General features: G+C 38.9%; 1 protein-coding gene across 3 annotated transcripts in view; it reads left to right on the top strand.

Moving 5' to 3' along the window:
* The first annotated feature begins 3972 nt into the window (after positions 1-3972).
* l3mbtl3 (L3MBTL histone methyl-lysine binding protein 3) overlaps positions 3973-21281 on the top strand; it is an 80507-nt gene continuing 63198 nt past the window's right edge. The window contains exons 1-7 of one of the 3 annotated variants that reach the window (XM_036582462.1): positions 3973-4019; positions 7132-7247; positions 11419-11530; positions 12096-12237; positions 18039-18171; positions 19531-19615; positions 20757-20851. In XM_036582462.1, the coding sequence (XP_036438355.1) occupies positions 7146-7247; positions 11419-11530; positions 12096-12237; positions 18039-18171; positions 19531-19615; positions 20757-20851 (669 nt within the window). In that variant the 5' untranslated portion in view covers positions 3973-4019; positions 7132-7145. Of the gene's footprint in view, positions 4020-4306; positions 4392-5102; positions 5396-7131; positions 7248-11418; positions 11531-12095; positions 12238-18038; positions 18172-19530; positions 19616-20756; positions 20852-21281 lie in introns of those variants that run through there. The other 2 variants (XM_036582460.1, XM_036582461.1) reach the window with 2 other exon arrangements.

Raw genomic sequence — 21281 nt, 5'->3', positions numbered from 1 at the left:
TAGATTGAAATAATTTAATAATTTACAAAGTATAACTAAGAAAAGGAAGGAAGGAAAAATAAGTAAACTGGACTGTGAGTGGAAAATAAGCAATTATAAGTGGAATTTTGTTTAATACTCTGCTTAACCACCGGTGGGCAGCCCGGAAAACGCTGAGCAAAATGCCAGTTGACCGCCAGTTTTGCCATCAGCAGGACAACAGTGGCCCTCTATCCTCCTGCTATCAGGGACACTGTTAATTACTGCCAGGATTTCACAGTTAACAAAACTGTAAATGTTATTTTATTGTGAAATGAACCCATCTTGAGATATTTTCTGTAATAACACAGCAAATTATGTTTAATGCATATTTGAGATATTCTGTGTATATACAGTGCAAACCATGGTGAACAAATACATTCACTGATATTTTTTGCTTTTATTTTAGAATACCTTAGCGAGTACTTAAGATACCATAGCAATTAAAAAGTTATATATAGTAGATATACGTCTATACAACCTCATTTCCAAAAAAGTTGGGACGCTGTGCAAAATGTAAATAAAAACAAAATGCAACGATGTACAAATCATTTAAACCCTATTTTTCATTGAAAATTGTACAAAGACAGTAAATCAAATGTCGAAACTGAGAAATTTTATTGTTTTTTGGAAAAAAATGCCCATTTAAAATTTGATGCCAACAACACATTCCAAAAAAGTTGGGATGGGGGCAACAAAAGCATGGTAAAGTTGTGAAAATACCTGGAAGGTTGATTGGCAACAGGTCAGTAACATGATTTGGGTATAAAGAGCATCTCAGAGAGGCGGAGTCTTTCAGAAGTAAAGATGAGGAGGGGTTCACCACTCTGTGAAAGACTGCTCGATCAAATAGTGCAAATAGTCTGAAAACCACTGTCTGTGAACACAGTTCATCACTGCATCCACAAAAAGATAATTAAAACTCTAAAACACAAAGAAGAAACTACATATAAACAGGATCCAGAAACGCTGCCACCTTCTCTGGGCCTGAGCTCATTTAAAACAGACTGAGGGGAAGTGGAAAAGTGTCCTGTGGTCCAACGAATCAACATTTGAAATTCTTTTTGGAAATCTTGGACACTGTGTCCTCCGGGCTAAAGACAACTCAGCTTGTTATCAGTGCACAGTTCAAAAGCCAGTATTCTTGATGGTATAGGGGGCATTACTGCACATGGCATGGCACATGTACATGTTTTGATAGATAGATAGACATACATACACAATTATAAATATATCTATGAATGATATATACATGTATGTATACACATAATACTATAAATACAATATATAAGTTATGTTACGTACTGTTAGAGTATATCTTAACAGTACATAACCGCATATCCTGCCATCCAGATAATGTCTTTTTCAGGAAAGGCCTTGATTATTTCAAGACAAAGTCAAACCACATTCTGCATGTATTACAGCAGCATGGCTCTTTATTAAATAAGTTCAGGCGCTAAACTGACCTTCCTGCAGTCCAGATCTGTCACCCCCTGAAAACATCTGGCTCATTATGAAATGAAAAATATGAAAAATGAGCCCCTGAACTGATGAGCAGCTGAAATCCTGTATCAAACAAGAATGGAAAACATTTCACTTTCAAAACTACAGCAGTGTCTCCTCAGTTCCCAAATGCTTACAGAGTGCTGTTAAAGAAGAGGTGATGAAACTCAGTGGTAAACAGGCCCCTGTCCCAACTTTTTTGGAACGTGTTGTTGGCATCAAATTCAAAAAGAGCATATATTTTTCAAATAACAATAAAATTTCTCAGTTTCGACATTTGATATGTTGTCTTTGTACTGTTTTCAATGAAATACAGGGTTTAAATGATTTGCACATCATTGCATTTTGTTTTTATGTACATTTTGCACAGCGTCCCAACTTTTTTTTTGGAAATGGGGTTATAATATACAGCTGCTATTTTACTATTATGTACTGTTAATATGGTTTGGTAAAATACTGTGAAAGTTATGCAACTAGTAGCCTGTGTTTACTGTAATTTTACAGTACAATCTTTTTTTACAGTACACATTTCATTTTGTATTTTTATTATACATTAATTTCATTGTTCTATTTTGTACAGCTACTATAAATCACCACACAGGTTTTTTATTTCCATATCTGAAGGCTGCTTTAGATAAACCGACCTACGGGCTGTGATGTTTTGCTGTAGATTTGGGTTCAGTAGTGGTCATTATGCAGAGCAACAAACACTGGACTGACATCAGGTTCACTGGAAACAAGGACAGCATGGGTCAATACTTCTCTCTCTCTCTTTCACACGCACAGATAGAATGAACAAGAGGGAGAAACACTGGGCACTAATCTCTCAGATATCACATTAAAACAAGAGGCCACTCTGAAAGGATCCATTAGACGCTGTAGCTTATGAAAAACAAAGTATGATCCAAGCGTCTGAGTGATAAATGCTGCATCATCTACATCGCAAAGCATGATCTGTTCAAAAACGGATCCAAATCCTATTAACTTACATTGTTTTTGTGACACGGACTCAAAGCGGCCCACTGTAAGGAAAATACTCATTCATGGCTACTGAATATTTTTAAAATATATAAACAAATTCCACTCTAAAACAGGCACACGTGACTCTTTACTATCCTCAAAAAATACAAAGTTCAGAATATTTTATTATCATTATTATTACTTTCATTGTCACTTGCAGTTCTGAAATCTGGGGCTGCTGCAGCCCCTCAGCTGCCCCCCTGTCCTGCATCCCTGCTGACTAAAGTATGTTAGCATGGTTAAAAACAGTAGCAGCCGTCGTGGAGCCTGTATATTGTCCATCTTTTTGTTTAACAGTCTGTCACACAGTGTCAGAAACCACAGTGCATTTCATATGCCAAACTACTCCCAGGGGAATTCCACCAATTTTTCAAAATTTCTATGTAATTCAATGTGTGAGATGTGAACAGAGTGATTCAGAGTGGTTTGGTGTGAAATGGTTCAGATGTCTTTACAGTGGTGGTGATAGGAACCAGGGGTCGCCATGACTACAACACAAATAAAGACATTTTATTTACTATCCAAAATCACCAGTGAACCTACACGAGTCTTCTGAGTTTATATGGAATGTTGATGATGGGAAAGTAGTGAAAAATGTAAAAAAAAAAAAAATGCGTAGGTCTAAACCTCTTTATTTTTTGTGAAATATATTTTTGCATTGTATCAAACTGGCCAAAAATTAGCTAAATATCATTTTAAATGCTTTTATTTGTATTTGTCATTACATTTTTTCAGTTTCAGTTTCAGTATGTACTTTTAATAAAGTAACAGATGTAACTAAACAGTACTGACTTCTTTAATCTGCACTGTACTTTACATTCACATCTGCAGTGAGACTCACACACACAATGCACTTCAACTGCATTTTCACAGAGTATCAATACCCACAACACTCGCTTCTGTCATGTTAAAGCTTCATCTGATCATATTTAAAATTGAGATACTGGAATACAACTTCATTTGAAATGGTATCCATTAAAAGATTAAAGAGTATTTTGGCTACTTTCATATATTTACACTTACACATTTTTCCCCATGCATTTGAAAATATATTTGGTTAATATGGCAATATATTCTGAAATACATTTTAGTGTTATTGCATCAACTGTGATGTATTTGTAATGTGTGTGTGTATATATATATATATATATATATATATAAACACATGTCCATATGGGCAGGCAGTAAATTAATAACCATTTCACATAATACCTTTCAGTGAGGGAGCTTTGAGAGGTGGACGTCTGGTTCCTATCACCACCACTGTGAACAGTTCTGACTCTGTAAGTTTCTCTATAACAGAGCGTTTCACACCAAACCACCCTGCACGACCTTGCTTGCGTCATAACCACTGAATTATGTGGGAGTTTTCAAAAATATGTGGAATTCCCCTTTAATTCCTCCCTGTAGCAGCACTGCAGGTGTGCCCACGGTCGGAGAGCCTCGGTGCGGCACATCTCGGGACGCAGGAGGCTGAAGTGAGTGCATGTTTACCTCTTGTTTAAGCAGTTTGTGCTTCATTTCAGCTCCACTGTGTTATTTTTAGTAGCCAAACCAAAGGGGTGGGGATTGAAAGGGGGGCGAAATAAACGTAATAAGCGTTTATTACGCCTAATAAAGCATCATAAACATGCATATGCATGGGCTCTAGCTCTGCTGGGGGGGTTGCTGCGAAGTCGAATTTAGTCCGTATCTGTGGATGCAGAGGCAAACTTTGGATTTGTGCATCATGTGCTCGGTGAGCAGGCAGCAGCAGCAGTGCGCATGCGCGGTGGCCACTGCCTCAGCCCTCTCTCTCTCTCTCTCGCTCTCTCTCTCTCTCTCTGTGTACTCGTGGGAGAAATTTGGGGGTAAGAAAACAGAATTAAAACAACTCTAACGTAGAATAGGACCTCTTTTATTGGCACCGGGACTTTTATTCTAGGCGTTTGGCGCAATTTCGGAGTTTGTGCGGACGTTCCTCGAGGCGCAATCGGAGTTAAACTTCGCAATAAAGTACCTAAAAAAAGAAAAAAGAGCAGAAAAAAAAAGAAAAAAGAAAAACGCCAGGACGTGTCATCAATAATTGCAGGAAGAAGAGGGGGTCAGTGTGGTTACGCGTAAAAATGACCAGTCCGGTTGGAGGAGGGGGGGCCGGGATGGGGGGGGGACGTGTGTTTTGGTGCGTTTGTAGATGCTTAAAATTGTTTTTAAGCACCATTTATTTCCACGCTTTATTGCAAAGGTGGAAATAAATGGTTTTGGTTTCATTCAAGGCGCTCGAGCGGAGACGGCAGGAACTGGAGCTGCCGACAAAACACACGCACCACATAGACACGCGTTAGACGTGCCCACGTTTCTCTTACTGGCGTTTCCTTTCCGCGAATAATTCAGGTTATTCTGCCTTTTTTGTGTCGCGCAGCCGCCAGTGAGGGGTGTTTGTTTCACGAGGCTGAAGTTGAGCTTCCTATTCGCCACCTTCTGATTCGAACTCTCCGGTCCACCTTAAATGGCGCGGCAGTCCCATTCTAGCGCCTGAGGCGCTAGAATGGGACTGCCGCGCCATTTAAGGTGGACCGGGGAGTTCGAATCAGAAGGTGGCGAATAGCAACATAACTTCATTTTCGAGACATTTATACACACTCGCGTTATTCCCGACCCCCTGTTTGTCCAAAAAAGCTTAAAAAATCAGAATTAATAGTAAAAGTGCAGCTTTTTTAAGCTCTTCGTCCTCCTTTGTAGGGAGAAACAGGAGCTCGAGACTCTCCGTATGTATACTACACGTAGTATATAACAGTATAGACTCTTATATATCCAAGAAGAGGCTCAAATAAACGCCCAAAACCAATTTAAGCTGTGGTGCATGTGATATAGGGTGAGTATTCAGAGCTGTTGAAGGGCTCTTTCGTACTCTGGGTGTGTATTTTTTCATATTTTATGCATTTGTTGTCATGCAGATCGTGCTTGAACGCCATGCACCGGGTATAAATATGTAAATATGTGTGTATTATTTATTTTATCAGCGTTATTTACCTTCAGCATAGAGCATAAAGCAGGTTACAGCGCTGGAACAGCCTTGCAGGACTGCGTTGTGGTTTTATTTTGTGCTGAAATTCAAGGCAAAACTCTTAAAAATGTGGTTTATTTTTATATATTTTTTTATTTTCTTTTTTTACACAGTGATTTCATTGTTGAACAGCAGCTTGGAAGTAAGTTTGCAGCGCTGGGGATGAAATGCAGGCGGCAGCGGCCTCTGCTGGCTGATCAGTAGATTGCAGCATGTCTGGCGAGGTGTAATCGAGAGCGAGACTTTGTAGTTCTACAGTTACAGACTGTAGTCCGTTTGTTTCTCTGTGTCCACTCACTGTCCACTCTATTAGACATTCCTACCTTTTCGGTCCACCTTGTAGATGTAAAGTCAGAGACGATAGCTCATCTGCTGCTGCACAGTTTGTGTTGGTCATCCTCTAGTCCTTCATCAGTGGTCACAGGACGCTGCCCACAGGACACTGTTGGCTGGATATTTTTGGTTGGTGGACTATTCTCAGTCCAGCAGCGACACTGAGGTGTTTAAAAACTCCAGCAGCACTGCTGTGTCTGATCCACTCAGACCAGCACAACACACACTAACACACCACCACCACGTCAGTGTTACTGCAGTGTTGCGCTGGTGCGAGTGGATCAGACACAGCTGAGCTGCTGGAGTTTTTGAAAAGGGTTCTGCTGTTGTTACAAGCCTGACACTGAAACAAGTTCTTTGAGTGTTCATGGTTCTATACAGAACTATTTTCTTTACTACAGAACCCTTGGAGAACCATCATTTTTATGAGTGTAGGCCTTCAGTTTGGGCCGTAAATGTCAACACTCGCTTAAAAACACCTCTATGGTGCTAATTTTCACCCCTGTGGGATTCTAGTAGTATATTAGCGCTAAGCTAACACTGGACAGGAGCGTTTTTTGTCCGCTCTAGATTAAACACAGACGTTTGAAGCTTGTATCGGATATTATCATATATCTGATCTTGTATCAGTTTTACAGTGAGTCTCTCAGTAAAGAGTCCTGCTAGAGCTGCCGCCGCTGTTTTCCATTCCTAACAACTAACCGGAACACTGCTTAGACTACGACTTGTATTCACAGTCAGTGACGTATCTAGAACTTCCAGAAGGACTAGAGTGACGTCACAGAATCGGTCCCACTGTAAATCATAACATGATTGGTTGATTCCTCTGTCGCTTCCTAATCATGGTGGTAGTTAATCCAGTGTGTAAGGCCTTCTGTCCAGCTCCTGAAGTCCTAACCAATGGGAGAGCAGCTTGGCTGTTTCTACCTAGATACCACAGAGAAAACAATCCTGATTGGACCATATTTAGATACAGGATTTTAATAAGGCTATTCCCACAATACCTGCAGAGATTAAAGGCATCAAGCATGAAGATAATATTAAATAAAAGTGGACTTAAAAGTGCAGACATGTATTCTTTGTTCAGGCCTTCTCTGACACTGACAACAGACTGACTGACCAAAGAGAGGACCGTTTTATCTATAAACTCAAACAGCTTTGTGAGTCGTTGACCACAGCTGTAAGTAGCTGTTTGCGTGTCTGTGTTTCAGACGGGTGGTCTGCCATGGAGGAGTCGGCCCCCAGCACGGCGGGGCCTGAGTTTGACGTGTACGGAGCGATGGAGTGGAAAGACGGAGTGGGGACCCTCCCCGGCAGCCAGCTGAAGGTCAGTGCAAGACCGCTCCCAGCTGCTATTGTCATTATTATTACTGTTATTTTAATTATTAATATAATTATTATTATTTATCACAACATTGAGGCAAAATATAATGAAATATCAAATCTTGATCTGATATTTGATTGATTGTGGTATGGTTAAGGATTACTTTATTTCATTTTATTACTGTTTTTAATCTTTGATGTTTCTGAATTGTTATTTTTGAAAGCCAGTAAAATTGCGCTGACAACATATCATCACTGTCAGAACAAAACCTTCTCCATATCTCCATTTTTGTTGTTTTTCATTTTCATTTTTGCACATTGCTTGACAATGCCAGCTGTCCTTTACATTGTTTCACATATTTATGATGAACAGATCAATAAAACGGCCCAAAATGACTTCAAATAAAATCTTATTGCATTAACTTACATTAAAAGTTAATTTTTTTATTTTACTGAAAAGTCACTTTTAAGGAGATACAATGTTTGTTGACGAGGGAGACTAAATTAAAATAAAACAGTACGCTTAAAAATACCCTGAAAATATTTATTTAAAAAATGAGCTCATACAGTGCTGTGCAAAAGTCTGAGAAAGCCCTTCATTTATTTAATATATCATATTTATATGCGTTATTGTGTATTATTGGAATGCCCAGGTACTAAAAACGCTATAGTAGCATTCCTAAACTGCATCGCTCATTAGGAATGCAAAGATTTGTGAATATGCATGATTATGCAAATTGTAAATGTGTCCCTTGTCTCCTGATTTTCAAGCCCCGCCCCCTCCCCTTCACCACCAGAGGCACCGTCAGAGCGGTTTATGAGGAGTCTGGCCACTTCTTATTTCCCCCGTTATATAAAAAATAGGACTGCTAAACAGCAGAGGGCGCCCACGAGCAAGTCGTCAATGAATGGGAGAAAACAGAGCTCAACAGCTAAAAACGAAAAGTTAAATAGTTTCTAATCACTGAACCAGAACTTTCCTTTAATTTTAGACAGTAGAAGGATGTGTTTCACTAAAAAAACAAAGAAATCTCACCTGTATGTTTCCTTTATTCTACAGTAAACGGGTTTTAGGCAGCAGGACGCTAACATTACTGCTACTGAGTGCTGATTGGTTGGCAGCGGAGCAGCTCATTGGCTGTTCGCGCTCACTGATGTCATAAACGTACATGAGGCGCCGTTTTAAACTCCTATAACTCGAGTTTAAAAGCTCTTAAAAATATAACAGAGGTGTTAAGATGTTTTATGCTGCTCTGTGTTCAGGAAATGATCGAATTCTTTTACATTAAAAATGTTTCAACATTTATGAACTATGATTTTGCTCAAACGCTCCATATCAACTCATTCATTTTGGACTCACTCAGGAGCGCCCTCTAGTGTTTGAGAAACCCGGAAGACATTACAGAGCAGTAATTCTCCTCACTGCAAGTTCTCTGGCGCTGTGCTTTATCGTTTGGCGAATGAGGAAAACAGACCTCTATATTTGAACAGACTGAGCAGATGAGACGGAGCTAAACGGAGAAAAAATAGCTCCTACTTTAACGTTAATAATGAGAAACTAAATTAGTGATAATTCATATTTCATTAAATGTTAATAAGTTGAACAACTATTGCTAAATGCTGAACAGTGCCGGGGAAGAGAAAGTGCTTGCTCAGATTTGAGTCTTTTGCTGCCTTCAAGTCTCCTCAGAAGTTCCTACTTACGACTTCAGGGGTCATAAGTACGACTTGATTTGTGCTCAAGTGGTTCTGGTTGGAAATAAGTGGAAATAATGTTGGTTTACTTTTATTTTTCTGTTATTAAACAGAGTCTGTGAATATACAGTGTATCTGTATGTCCATGTGTGGATGGTTTCAGCCTGCAGTGTTGATGTTGTGGCTGATTAATAACTGAAATACTATTATTATCATATACTATACTAATACTATATTATCAGCGGCTATCATTGGTTTTTTGTTGACGCCCCCGACTCGGAAACTCGGGGCTCATTGAAAAATCCGAGTTTCCCACTAGTAAATACGACATTGTGGTGCCGTTCGCGTACCTCCATCTCGTAAATACGATATCTCAGACACGACTTTAAGGCAGCATTTATCCTCTAAACTGCAGGTATCGAACCTTTGTTGTGGTGTGTGAAGCTGTTTTAATGTGCTGACTAAGCTAGCGCTAGCTTCAGGTGCTAACAGGGACAGTACAATGGAGCAACAGTAATGATAGCATAGCTAGCAGCTCAACACACTAAAACAGGGTCACTGCCTCAGATTTGAGTCTTCATCCTCCATCCTTTGTCTTGTTTTAGCCTGTTCGCTAAGCTAACGTTAGCTTCTGGTGCGAAATAGGGCTGTATGGTGGAGCAAGAGTAGCACAGCTAAAGGCTCAACGTGCAAAACAGGTTCACTGCCTCAGATTTGAGCCTTTTTACTTACACTTTGAGAGATTAATAGAAAGATCTGGATTGTAAGTTTGACGCTGTCGTAATTGTAAAAGCCATTATTGAACTGTCTGATTCGCAGTGAGCTACATTAGCGCTGCTGCAGTAGCTACGTTCCCTCTCGTTAGCCTTGTTGTATCTTGTAGTATCTTGGACCGTGATGAGTTCAAGCTTATTCAATAGCGTTCTAGACTACTATCTAGCACCTCACGAATCAGTTTTTCAGATGCACTGAGAAAAACTGGGTTTCCTATGGAAAAATGTTAACTTTGCGCTGTGGTAACACATTTTACTCCAAAAACGTTCTATATATTATAATAAACCGTTAAACAGGACTTAACTGTTTAAAAAACACAGGGGTCTTTCGATTTCCTGTCAGGATGGCTGTTAAGTACAAGATATTACAGTTTTAGGAGACATTTCTGGGGAGATTAGGTACAAGATAATCTACATGTATAATAAGAAAATCAAAAATTCCAAAACTGGAGTTGAACATGATTAAAAGCTCCAGAGAAAATGGGGCTCCTAACAACCACCTGGAAGACCTGGTAGCCCCCAAAACTGCCCCCATCAGATAAACAGCACTTAAAGCTTTCATCTCTGAGAGAGAGGAGAAAATCAAGCTGCTTCAGATCTGAAAACATCCACAGGTGTTTCTGTCCATCCTTCCGCTGTGAGAAGACGACTCAGCGCTGTGGGTCTGAAAGGATGTGTAGCTGATCAAGAAGAACCTCACTGAGAAAAGGAGACGGACACATCAAACAAAGAAGCTGAACGATGGACTGACCACCCCAGAGTCCAGACCTCAACACCACTGAATGTGTTCGATTAGTTCAGAAAATGATCAACCAGCTTCTAAGACTGGACTTTGGAGGTGTGTCTGCAGATTCTTTGAGGAGCTGAAAGTGAGGCTCCTGAACAGAGTGAAAGCTGGAATGAAGGTGAAGAGTGACTCACTAAATACTGAATAACTGATAGTAGATTTAGCTGTTGAGGCTGTTTTGGCTGGTAATTAAACAAATGATGGAAGGTCTCTGATTGTTGCACAGTACTGTATATATGATATATATGATATATCCAGTCATTGGCTGGAACACCGTGGGCTCTCACTGGACGTTGGTGATGAAAATTGGAAACTGGGTTCACTCTGTGTTCAGGTTTTTTGCGTTGCACGATTGAAATAATGTTACTTAATTACTGAAAATAATACGAAGATTCTGATGAAGCTTATTTTGTCCACTCATACAGCTACAGCTGTGACAAAATGCACTGCTTTATATATGAAAACAACTGTCTTTAGGTTCAAATTGAACAAATAAGACACAGTTGAACAAGTCATTAATTATTTTAATGGTTTGACAGCTCTACTATGTGCTCACATAAAAGCGCAGACATTCACATATATCATAATATATCACTGCTGTCAGAAGAAAACCTCGTATCTCCATTTTTGTTGTTTTTCAGTTTTTGGCCTAATTTGAAAATGCCTGTTGCCCTTTACATTATATATAAATCTCATGATGAATGGACCAAAAGAAACGACCCAGAATCACTTGGAAAAAATTCTGGTTCCACTGACTTACATCAAAAGTAAAGCAGGTTTTTTCCTTCTCCTGTAAAGGTGTAATTTGGGAGATACGAGGTTTTCTTCTGACAGCAGCGATATTCGTATTATATTTTGGGATATTCTCACAACAAAGAACTGCAGCAGGAGTGTGTGAGTGTGTGTGTGCTTTGTCTCAGTTCCGGGTGAATGAGTTTGGGGTGCTGGAGGTCATAACGGACGAGGGCGATGAGGAGGGGGTGAAGAAGGCTCACGCTAAAACCACATGGAGTGTACCCACCGCACAGGAGGGCAAGTACACACACACACACACACACACGTTTGGTCATACTTTGTTACCTAAATTTCAATTTTCTCAAAGTTTATATTTCTTTATTCTCATCACTCAGACTTATGATCTTCAAAGTGTCATCCTTGGTATGAATAGCAGGTTTTGGCTAAATAATAATGAAACAGTTTTGTTTTCCAAATGATTGGTAAAAGCTCTTATTGTCATATTGAAACTTTTTTGTCTCGAAGGTGATTCAGACTCCTGATGATTTTGAGCATTGATAAGTGCTGACTTTCACTAATGATATCAGTGTCCACTTTATCAGAAACACCCACCTTGTGCTTCCACTCACTGGCCGCTTTGTTGTAAACACCTACCTTGCACTTCACATTATGGCCACTTTATTAGAAACACCTACCCTGTACTTCTGCTCATCGGCCACTTTATTAGAAACACCCACCTTTTGCTTCTCTTCACTGGCCACTTTATTAGAAACACCCGCCTTGTGCTTCCACTCACTGGCTTTTTTATGAGCTATGTTTACATTTCCTCTAGTCCTAATATGAGGTTTGGTTTGGTCCACAGCTCTGGCGGAGAAGGTGCAGGTGGATCTGTGGGGGCAGCGTGGCCTGGTGTGTGTGCACTGTAACAGGAAGGGCTCTGCAGTGGACTTTCTGTCTGATGGACGCCACTGCAGTGAACGCTGCCTACAGCAGGACCAGCAGGAGTGAGTGAACAACGGAGTGATCTGTTTTAGCCAAAACAGGCCTCTCCCAGAGGTTAACCAAACATTCACCATGCTCGGAGCATTCACCAAACCTCTCCCAAACATTCACAAAACATCTAAACATTCACAAAACATCTCCTAAACATTCACAAAACATCTCCCAAACATTCACCAAACCTCTCCCAAACATTCACAAAACATCTAAACATTCACAAAACATCTCCTAAACATTCACAAAACATCTCCCAAACATTCACAAAACATCTCCTTAACATTCACAAAACATCTCCTAAACATTCACAATGCCTCTCCCAAACATTCATTAAAAATTCTCCTAAACATTCACAAAACATCTCCTAAACATTCACCAAACCTCTCCCAAACATTCACAAAACATCTCCTGAACATTCACCAAACCTCTCCCAAACATTCACAAAACATCTCCCAAACATTCACAAAACATCTCCTAAACATTCACCAAACTTCTCTCAAACATTCACAAAACCTCTCCCAAACATTCAGAAAACATCTCCCAAACATTCACAAAATATCTCCTAAACATTCACCAAACCTCTCTCAAACATTCAGCAAACCACTTGTAAACATTCACAAAACGTCTCCCAAACATTCACAAAACATCTCCTAAACATTCACCAAACCTCTCTCAAACATTCAGCAAATCACTTGTAAACATTCAGAAAACATCTCCCAAACATTCACAAAACATCTCCTAAACATTCACCAAACCTCTCTCAAACATTCAGCAAACCACTTGTAAACATTCACAAAACGTCTCCTAAACATTCACCAAACTTCTCTCAAACATTCAGCAAACCACTTGTAAACATTCACAAAACGTCTCCTAAACATTCACCAAACTTCTCTCAAATATTCAGCAAACCTCTCTCAAACATTCAGCACACCACTTTTAAACATTCACAAAACCTCACTCAAACATTTACCAAACCTCTCCCAACAATTCACTAAATCTCCACTACTTACCAACCTAAAGATTAGCCATTGACCAAACATCTACCAAACATTCATCATTTTTATTCCTCATTAAACCAAACCCCAACCTTGCCCAAATATCACCTTTCACCAGACCTCCCCCAAACATTCACTAAACCTCTGCTAAACATTTACCAAACACAAAATGAATCTCTTAATTAATATTAACTTAACGATAATGTTGAATACTTATTGATATGAATTCATATTTCTACAAGCTTGTAATGACCGATAATAACCAATCACACTGACATTAACCCGATCATGCATAACAGGGTCTTATGAAGATACATTTTCTCCCACTGTCTTCTTCAGACCCCCCGCTGTCTCTCTCTTTCTTCTCTGTTTAGCTCTGTCGTCCTCCTTTGTGTCTCTCTCTTACAGTCTGTCTGTCTGTCTCTCTCTGTTTTTCTTTGTCTGTCCTTATCTCTCTCTCTCTCTCTCTCTCTCTCTTTATGCTCATGTCTGCTCTTACTCTCTAAGGCAGGACCACAGTAATAATTCATCAGGGTGTGAAGGTGAAGGCTCAGTGACGCTAGCGCTAATATGCTAATATATGCAGCAGTGCTGCTGAATGCTTTTAGCCCAAAGTCTGGCGTGAGGCTTCACTGTGTTGGAGACAGAGGTGTAAATCTCAGACCTCACAAAGATTCACGATTCAGTTTGGTTATGATTCTTTAGGAAACAATACAAATCTCAAATTTCACCACGATTTGATTGAATTCAGTTGTTTTATTGTTTTTTTAAATGTACATGAGGATTGCATAATATATCAACAGCCTATATACAATATTATTCACCTGTAATGGGAAAATGTAATTGTTAAAGCTGCACTATGTATATTTTATCAAAATATAACATTTTTATCATTTTATTATTATTATTAATATGGTCACATTGTAAACCCTGAAATAATCATTTAAAAGTCAGAGGCATTGGGTCGAGTTTTTAACACCATGTCGTACGTCTTTACATTTTAACGTCACGCACAAACTCAAAAAGAAGGTCCGGCTCGATGTTTAGGTCTCCCATGATCTCAAAATCAACATCATACTGATGAAGATGTGATGACGATAGTCGATAATCCACTCACATCCTCAGAAGACGCTCCTTCACCACGTTTAGACTGAGTTCTCTTCAAATTCTCTTTCAATCATCAGATTCATCCGCTTGGGGAAGGGGACCGAAGCACAGCCCACGTTACAGATGTTCTTCCATACGTTGCATGCAGTTACACAGCGCTGCCAGAGGGGTCTCCAAATCCCCAAGGCTTTCATAGTGTAAATTTAATATCGCTCCAGTACTAAAAAAAATACAACTGATAACTAGGATATTAGTGTCAGTATTGGCAATGTGTGAATTATTGGTTATTATTATCAACCCAGAAATTTCACATTGATGCACCTCTGTGTGTGTCACTGATGCAAAATACACTGAAGTTTCAGTTTCAACTAATTAGTAAGAAGCAGTAAAACAGTAAGAGTGACTGAGAAAGATGGAGCACTTTCAGAACTTCTAATAACAACAATATCCAAAACTGGTCATCTAATCTTGAGGTCAATAATTTGTCAAAACCATTGTAATTATATGATTATAGTATATAATTCACAGTATATTATAACTCAAAATTCTGTAAATATTGAAAAAAAAATAAAGAATCCCATTTGTTTTGTCTTAAAAAAGGTTCTTTAGTAAAGAAAATGGTTCTATGTAGTACCATGAACACTCAAAGAACCCCCAGGGTTCTTTGCATCATCAAAAGTTCTTCAGGCTGATGGAGAATGGCTCTATATAGCACCCAAAAGGTTCTTTTATTGTTACAATGTCAGAAGAACCCTGACCATCTACAGCACATTGATGCACAATTTCCATCAATACGAAGAACCCTTACATGAGGCAAAGAACCTTTTAATCATGCAGAGGGTTCTTTGAGTGTTCATGGTTCTATATAGAACCATTTTCTTTACTAAAGAACCCTGGAAGAACCATCTTTTTTAAGAGTGTAGTTAATAAGATTTAAATCTACATTGTATAAGTTACTAACGTATATAATGTAACTCAGATTGTTAATATAACAAGTGATTCCAAACTTTGAACAGTGATATAACTGGAAGAGCCGTTTACACGGTAGTGCAGCGTCGTAAATAAAAACAACACCTTTATTTACAATTTAAAATAGCCTGATAACTGTATTTCCGTCAATAATTGTGCAGGCTTTATTATTAAAATCACTTATAATCAATTTAAACATTCAAAAATCAATGCGGTTCAATGACCACCTTCAGAAATCTCATGACGGTGTGTTTTTACAGCTCTGGTTGGGGAAGGAGAGTGAGTCTCTGCTCATGGAGGAGTGTTATGTTCCTCTCTCTCCCAGGGTTAAGCTCTACCATGGCAACCGAGAGAGATGGAGAGAGAGGAGTGAAGAAAATCTGTCCATATGTTTCAGAAACACAGAGTTGAAGAAGCCAACGGGAACAGATTTTCCAATCAGCAGTTTCTAACTATGAGATTATTTTACTGGAAATAAATAAATTAGTAATAAAAGATGCAGAACATGCACAAATCACCATTTTCCATCAGCTGGACAAAAATAAAGGTTTTCTGTGTAGGTAAAGCCCTATTTTAGCAGAGGGTATGTAATTTGTGGGTAATTTGACTGGCCGATTCAAATGGGATGAAGGATCTCTCTGAATAGCTCAGCTCAAAACGTCATCACACGGATGTTTACACACTTCCAAACAATAACAACACGTTGTGGGGTTAAATGGCAAATACGGCACCAAAAACACACCCAAAATGCAGCACTTTTCTTCATGCAGGGCTGAGGAAAAGAAGGCAAAGCTTGATGGACATCATAATAATTTAACTGGCCATCATACAATCACAGCGCTCACAGAAGACAAATCAGATCTCATTATCTTAGTGGTAGGTTTAGAAATCAGACCAAACAGCCTCAGGTCTTGAGAAGGTCATTTTCAAAGAAGCAGCCTTGGACTGTAAAAATTGTGTGGCATTCACAATTCTGTTCTTTATTACTAGAATAATTGCTGTGTAATGACTAAAAGAAAGATTACAGTGTACAACAACCAAAACCTTACACCAGGCAGAGTGAGCTTCAACTTATTATTGTTGTTGTTGTTTTTATTACTCATACTGTCATTCATAAACATGCTGGTTTGTCATTCTACATTGTTTCCCATAAAGTCAAGGAGTTAATGTTGATGTCTTTTGAGGGAAAATGAGGATCTACATTTGTGATAAATTCAAAAATATATAAGAATATATTTTGAGTGTGTTCAGAATGAATGAAACATTTTTAGTGCTGGCAAACTGATGTTATGTTTCCTGCAATGTAATAACATCAGGCTATAGCCTATTTCCGACAGCAGTGCAGTCATCACCCTACATATTCCAGCACTTCCACCCTGATACAAAACAATAGCAATCAACCGGAACACTGGATTTACATAAGCACAACCAATACAGCAACACCCTCCACTAGAAAGCATCTGCTCACCACTGGCATGTTTGCCCAATGAAGACAACATAACCGAGTTAAAATCAGACAGCTGAGAAGCACAAAGATGAGGACACGGCAAACCTAAAAACCTAAACCTAATCATTATAATCATTATATAACCCAATCATAGACAAAAGCACTGCAATGGCAAGAATGAAAAATGATTATGGGCTATTTATGTCTTACCTTTGATGACTTGATGCATTGAAAGGACATTAAACATTGACATTTTGGTGCAACCCATTTCAACTCATGTGGTAAAAGCGCTTTATAAAAACCAAATACGCAGAAGACTGATGCTGCCAATGACTGACAGTCTTTTTAAATTTGTTTTTGGCTTTATGTTGGTAGAAAATGACACTCTTTATGGGACAGAAACTCACTTTTACGTGTCCCCAGTTACTTCGTTTAACTGCAACAAGAGCTTCATATTCAAACACTGGTACGCTGATAACAAACCGAATGTTTGAGGCAATGGCAGATGGCAGCAGATGCAAAGTGGTTATGGCAGGGCTGAGGAAAAGAAGGCAAACTTTGATGGACATCGTAATAATTTGATTGGCCATCATACAGTGACAGCACCCCCAGAAAACAAATCAGATTTCACTGCAGCAGTGTCAGTTTTCAGAAATCAGAGCAAACAGCTTCAGGTCCAGAGGAAATCAGAGTAAAGTCACGTCTCGGCTCTCATACAATCAGGCGAAACGGGTTGTTTCAAATGATGTCAGGCAGAACGACTTCAGAGAAGAGGGCAAAGCTAAGCAGCCTTGGACTGTAAAGTTTGTGTGGCACTCGCAATTCTGTTCTTTATTACTAGATTAATTATGGTTTTGTGACTAAATGAAAGATTACAGTGTAAAGCAGCCACAACTTACACTGAACTGCTCTTTTATTGTGTTCTTTTATTTCACAGAGAGTGAGCTTCAGCTCGCTGTTGTTGTTTTAATTACTCTGGAACTCACTTTTGCACAATTTAGAAATCATTTGGATTTTTTAAAGATCCTATTGTTTCCATAAAGCCAGTGATATATTTGGATGTCTATAAAATTTGTAGGGGAAATGAGAATCTACATTTGTGATATATTCTCATATCACAAATATTCATATTCTATATATCTCATATTCTCATGTCTCAGAATGTATGAAACATTTTAACATAGCAAACCGATGGCTAGTTAGAACAAAGAGTTTGAGACTTTCTGTGCAGTGGTTTGTGTTTTTGTCTCCAGTTTTGTGATGAATGAACTCTATTTCCTCTGTCCTGCAGTGAACTGAAGTCTCAGAAAGGAGAATCCAGGAGTAATGGAGAGGTCACAGGGGTCAGCAGGAAGAGGCCACACCAGGGCAATGAAGAGATGGACGGAGTGATAGAGGAGGTGGAGGAGGATGGGGAAGACAATGTGAGTTCCTCTTTTACCACCTTTTACCACACATTTTCATTCTGTCTTTTCTTCACTGCAAAAATGTCTTAAAGAAATAATTATAATTTGGTCGAAACACAAACTTACATTTTCAACTTAAGATAGATTCAGTATCTCCTATGAATTATTCAGTATCTACTATGAATTATTCAGCATCTACTATGGATTATTCAGCATCTACTATGGATTATTCACTATCTCCTATGAATTATTCAGTATCTCCTATGAATTATTCAGTATCTACTATAAATTATTCAGTATCTACTATGAATTATTCAGTATCTACTATGGATTATTCAGCATCTACTATGGATTATTCAGTATCTACTGTGAATTATTCAGTATCTACTATGAATTATTCAGTATCTACTGTGGATTATTCAGCATCTACTATGGATTATTCAGTATCTACTGTGGATTATTCAGTATCTACTGTGAATTATTCAGTATCTACTATGAATTATTCAGTATCTACTATGGATTATTCAGTATCTACTGTGAATTATTCAGTATCTACTATGAATTATTCAGTATCTACTGTGAATTATTCAGTATCTACAATTAATTATTCAGTATCTACTGTGGATTATTCAGCATCTACTATGGATTATTCAGTATCTACTGTGGATTATTCAGTATCTACTGTGAATTATTCAGTATCTACTATGAATTATTCAGTATCTACTATGGATTATTCAGTATCTACTGTGAATTATTCAGTATCTACTATGAATTATTCAGTATCTACTATGAATTATTCAGGATCCACTATAAATTATTCAGTATCTACTATGAATTATTCAGTAAGTGCAATGAAGTATTCAGTATATATTGTGAATTATTCAGTATCTACAATAAATTATTCAGTTACTACTGTTCATTTTCTCAGTTGCTATTCATAATTAATTATTCCGTAACTGCTATGAATTATTGAGTATCTACTATGAAACTAATGTGTAAGTTGTATAGAGAGTGAGGAATTCAAGTGCACACACCCAGACCAATAAAGTCAGGTTCTCAGACCCGGATTAAACTTAAGCCTAGTCTCCAGTGGTGAACCACTATTGATACTTCGGTTTAGTCCAAGACTAGTCTTAATCCATGTCTGTGAAACTGGCCCTCAAAGTGAAAGGGGTTAATCATATTTAACTTTTATCCTACTTACATCAGCCCACTTAAATTCACACTCTGCTGCACTCTGGTATTCAGCTGACTGAGCTGCAGTGATGTGTGAGCGCATTAATTCAGTTTCTGAAGTGAATTTGTGTAAGATTTTAGTAGGAATGTGTGTGTGTGTGTGTGTGTGTGTGTGTGTGTGTGTGTGTGTGTTTTTAACAGGAAGAGAAAGAGAGCAGGCGGCCGGCGCGTGGCGCTCCACGGGGTCGCAGGAAACGAAGGGGGGACGCAGCTCTGCTCAAACAGAGTGAGTTTCACAACCAGCCTGAAACCACAGCCTAAACCTTTCCTCTTTCTAATGGAGTAACAGAGGCTTATAGCCCACCAATTAGCATCTTGCTAACTGCACGCCTACATATTCACACGCTCAAAGCATGTGGAGGTGTTCAGTAGTTTCTAATAGTCTTGATTAAGTGGTTTCTGATACTGTATGACTCACTGTCGTCTACAAACATGGACTAAAGTATGTTACATAAATTACTGAGCAACAGTCAGCGACCACTCTCACTCTATTTAGCTTCCAAAAACAGTCATTAAGTACAGAGTCATTCATTTTTCGGCAGATATTTCTCAGACACTAGATGAAAATGATTAAAAGCTACAGAGAAAATGTGGCTCCCAACACCCACCTGGAAGACCTGGTAGCCCCCAAAACTGCCCCCCATCAGATAAACAGCACTTAAAGCTTTCATCTCTGAGAGAGAGGAGAAAATCAAGCTGCTTCAGATCTGAAAACATCCACAGGTGTTTCTGTCCATCCTTCCACTGTGAGAAGACGACTCAGCGCTGTGGGTCTGAAAGGATGTGTAGCTGATCAAGAAGAACCTCACTGAGAAAAGGAGACGGACACATCAAACAAAGAAGCTGAACGATGGACTGACCACCCCAGAGTCCCAGACCTCAACACCACTGAATGTGTTTGATTAGTTCAGAAAATGATCAACCAGCTTCTAAGACTGGACTTTGGAGGTGTGTCTGCAGATTCTTTGAGGAACTGAAAGTGAGGCTCCTGAAAAGAGTGGAAGCTGGAATAAAAGTGAAGAGTGACTCACTGACTCACACAGCTGAGATTAGATTTAGACGTTGAGGCTTCTGGGTGATTTTCTGTTAAATTTGTTTTTCCTGATGCTGAAAAATTATTCACTTGTGTTTATTGACCTATTTTGACTGTTAAGTAAGTTGAATAAATGAAGGCTGGTCTCTGACTTTTGCGCAGTACTGTAACTAAAAAACAATAGTAACAGTCTAAAGTCTGAATTCCATCCATATTTTCATCCTTGTTTACAGATAACACTGAGTCATACAGTGTCAGAATCCACATAATCCAGTCTATTAGAGATTGTTTTTGGATCACCGTATCTAGATGTTTACTGTTTTGTCCTTCACAGCGGTTCCGTATGGTGGGAAGAAGAAGTCGTGGTGTTGGGCTTCGTATCTGGAGCAGGAGAAAGCCGTCGCTGCTCCTGGCAAACTTTATAAAGAGGTGAGAGAGCAGTCACACAGCGCTATAGGACTTTAAAAACGGGTTATTAACTAATCACTAATCATAGTCCACATACATACCACCAAAATGATAATATAATAGAATTTTAATGTAAATGGTGCAGCACCAGATAAACTACTGTCTGTAATTGTACACTGATATAGTGGATCTGTGAGGTAGGTGTTTCTAATAAAGTGGCCAGTGAGTGGAAGTACAAGGTAGGTGTTTCTAATAAAGTGGCCAGTTAGTGGAAGCACAAGGTGGGTGTTTCTAATAAAGTGGCCGGTAAGTGGAAGCACAAGGTGGGTGTTTCTAATAAAGTGGCCAGTTAGTGGAAGCACAAGGTAGGTGTTTCTAATAAAGTGGCCAGTTGGTGGAAGTACAAGGTGGGTGTTTCTAATAAAAATAGAAGATACACTGCAAATATCAG

This window comes from Colossoma macropomum, unplaced genomic scaffold, assembly GCF_904425465.1.
Source record: "Colossoma macropomum unplaced genomic scaffold, Colossoma_macropomum, whole genome shotgun sequence".
In the NCBI taxonomy this organism is placed as follows: domain Eukaryota; kingdom Metazoa; phylum Chordata; class Actinopteri; order Characiformes; family Serrasalmidae; genus Colossoma; species Colossoma macropomum.
Note: the sequence above shows the minus strand (reverse complement) of the source record. Positions and strands in the feature narration are given on the sequence as shown.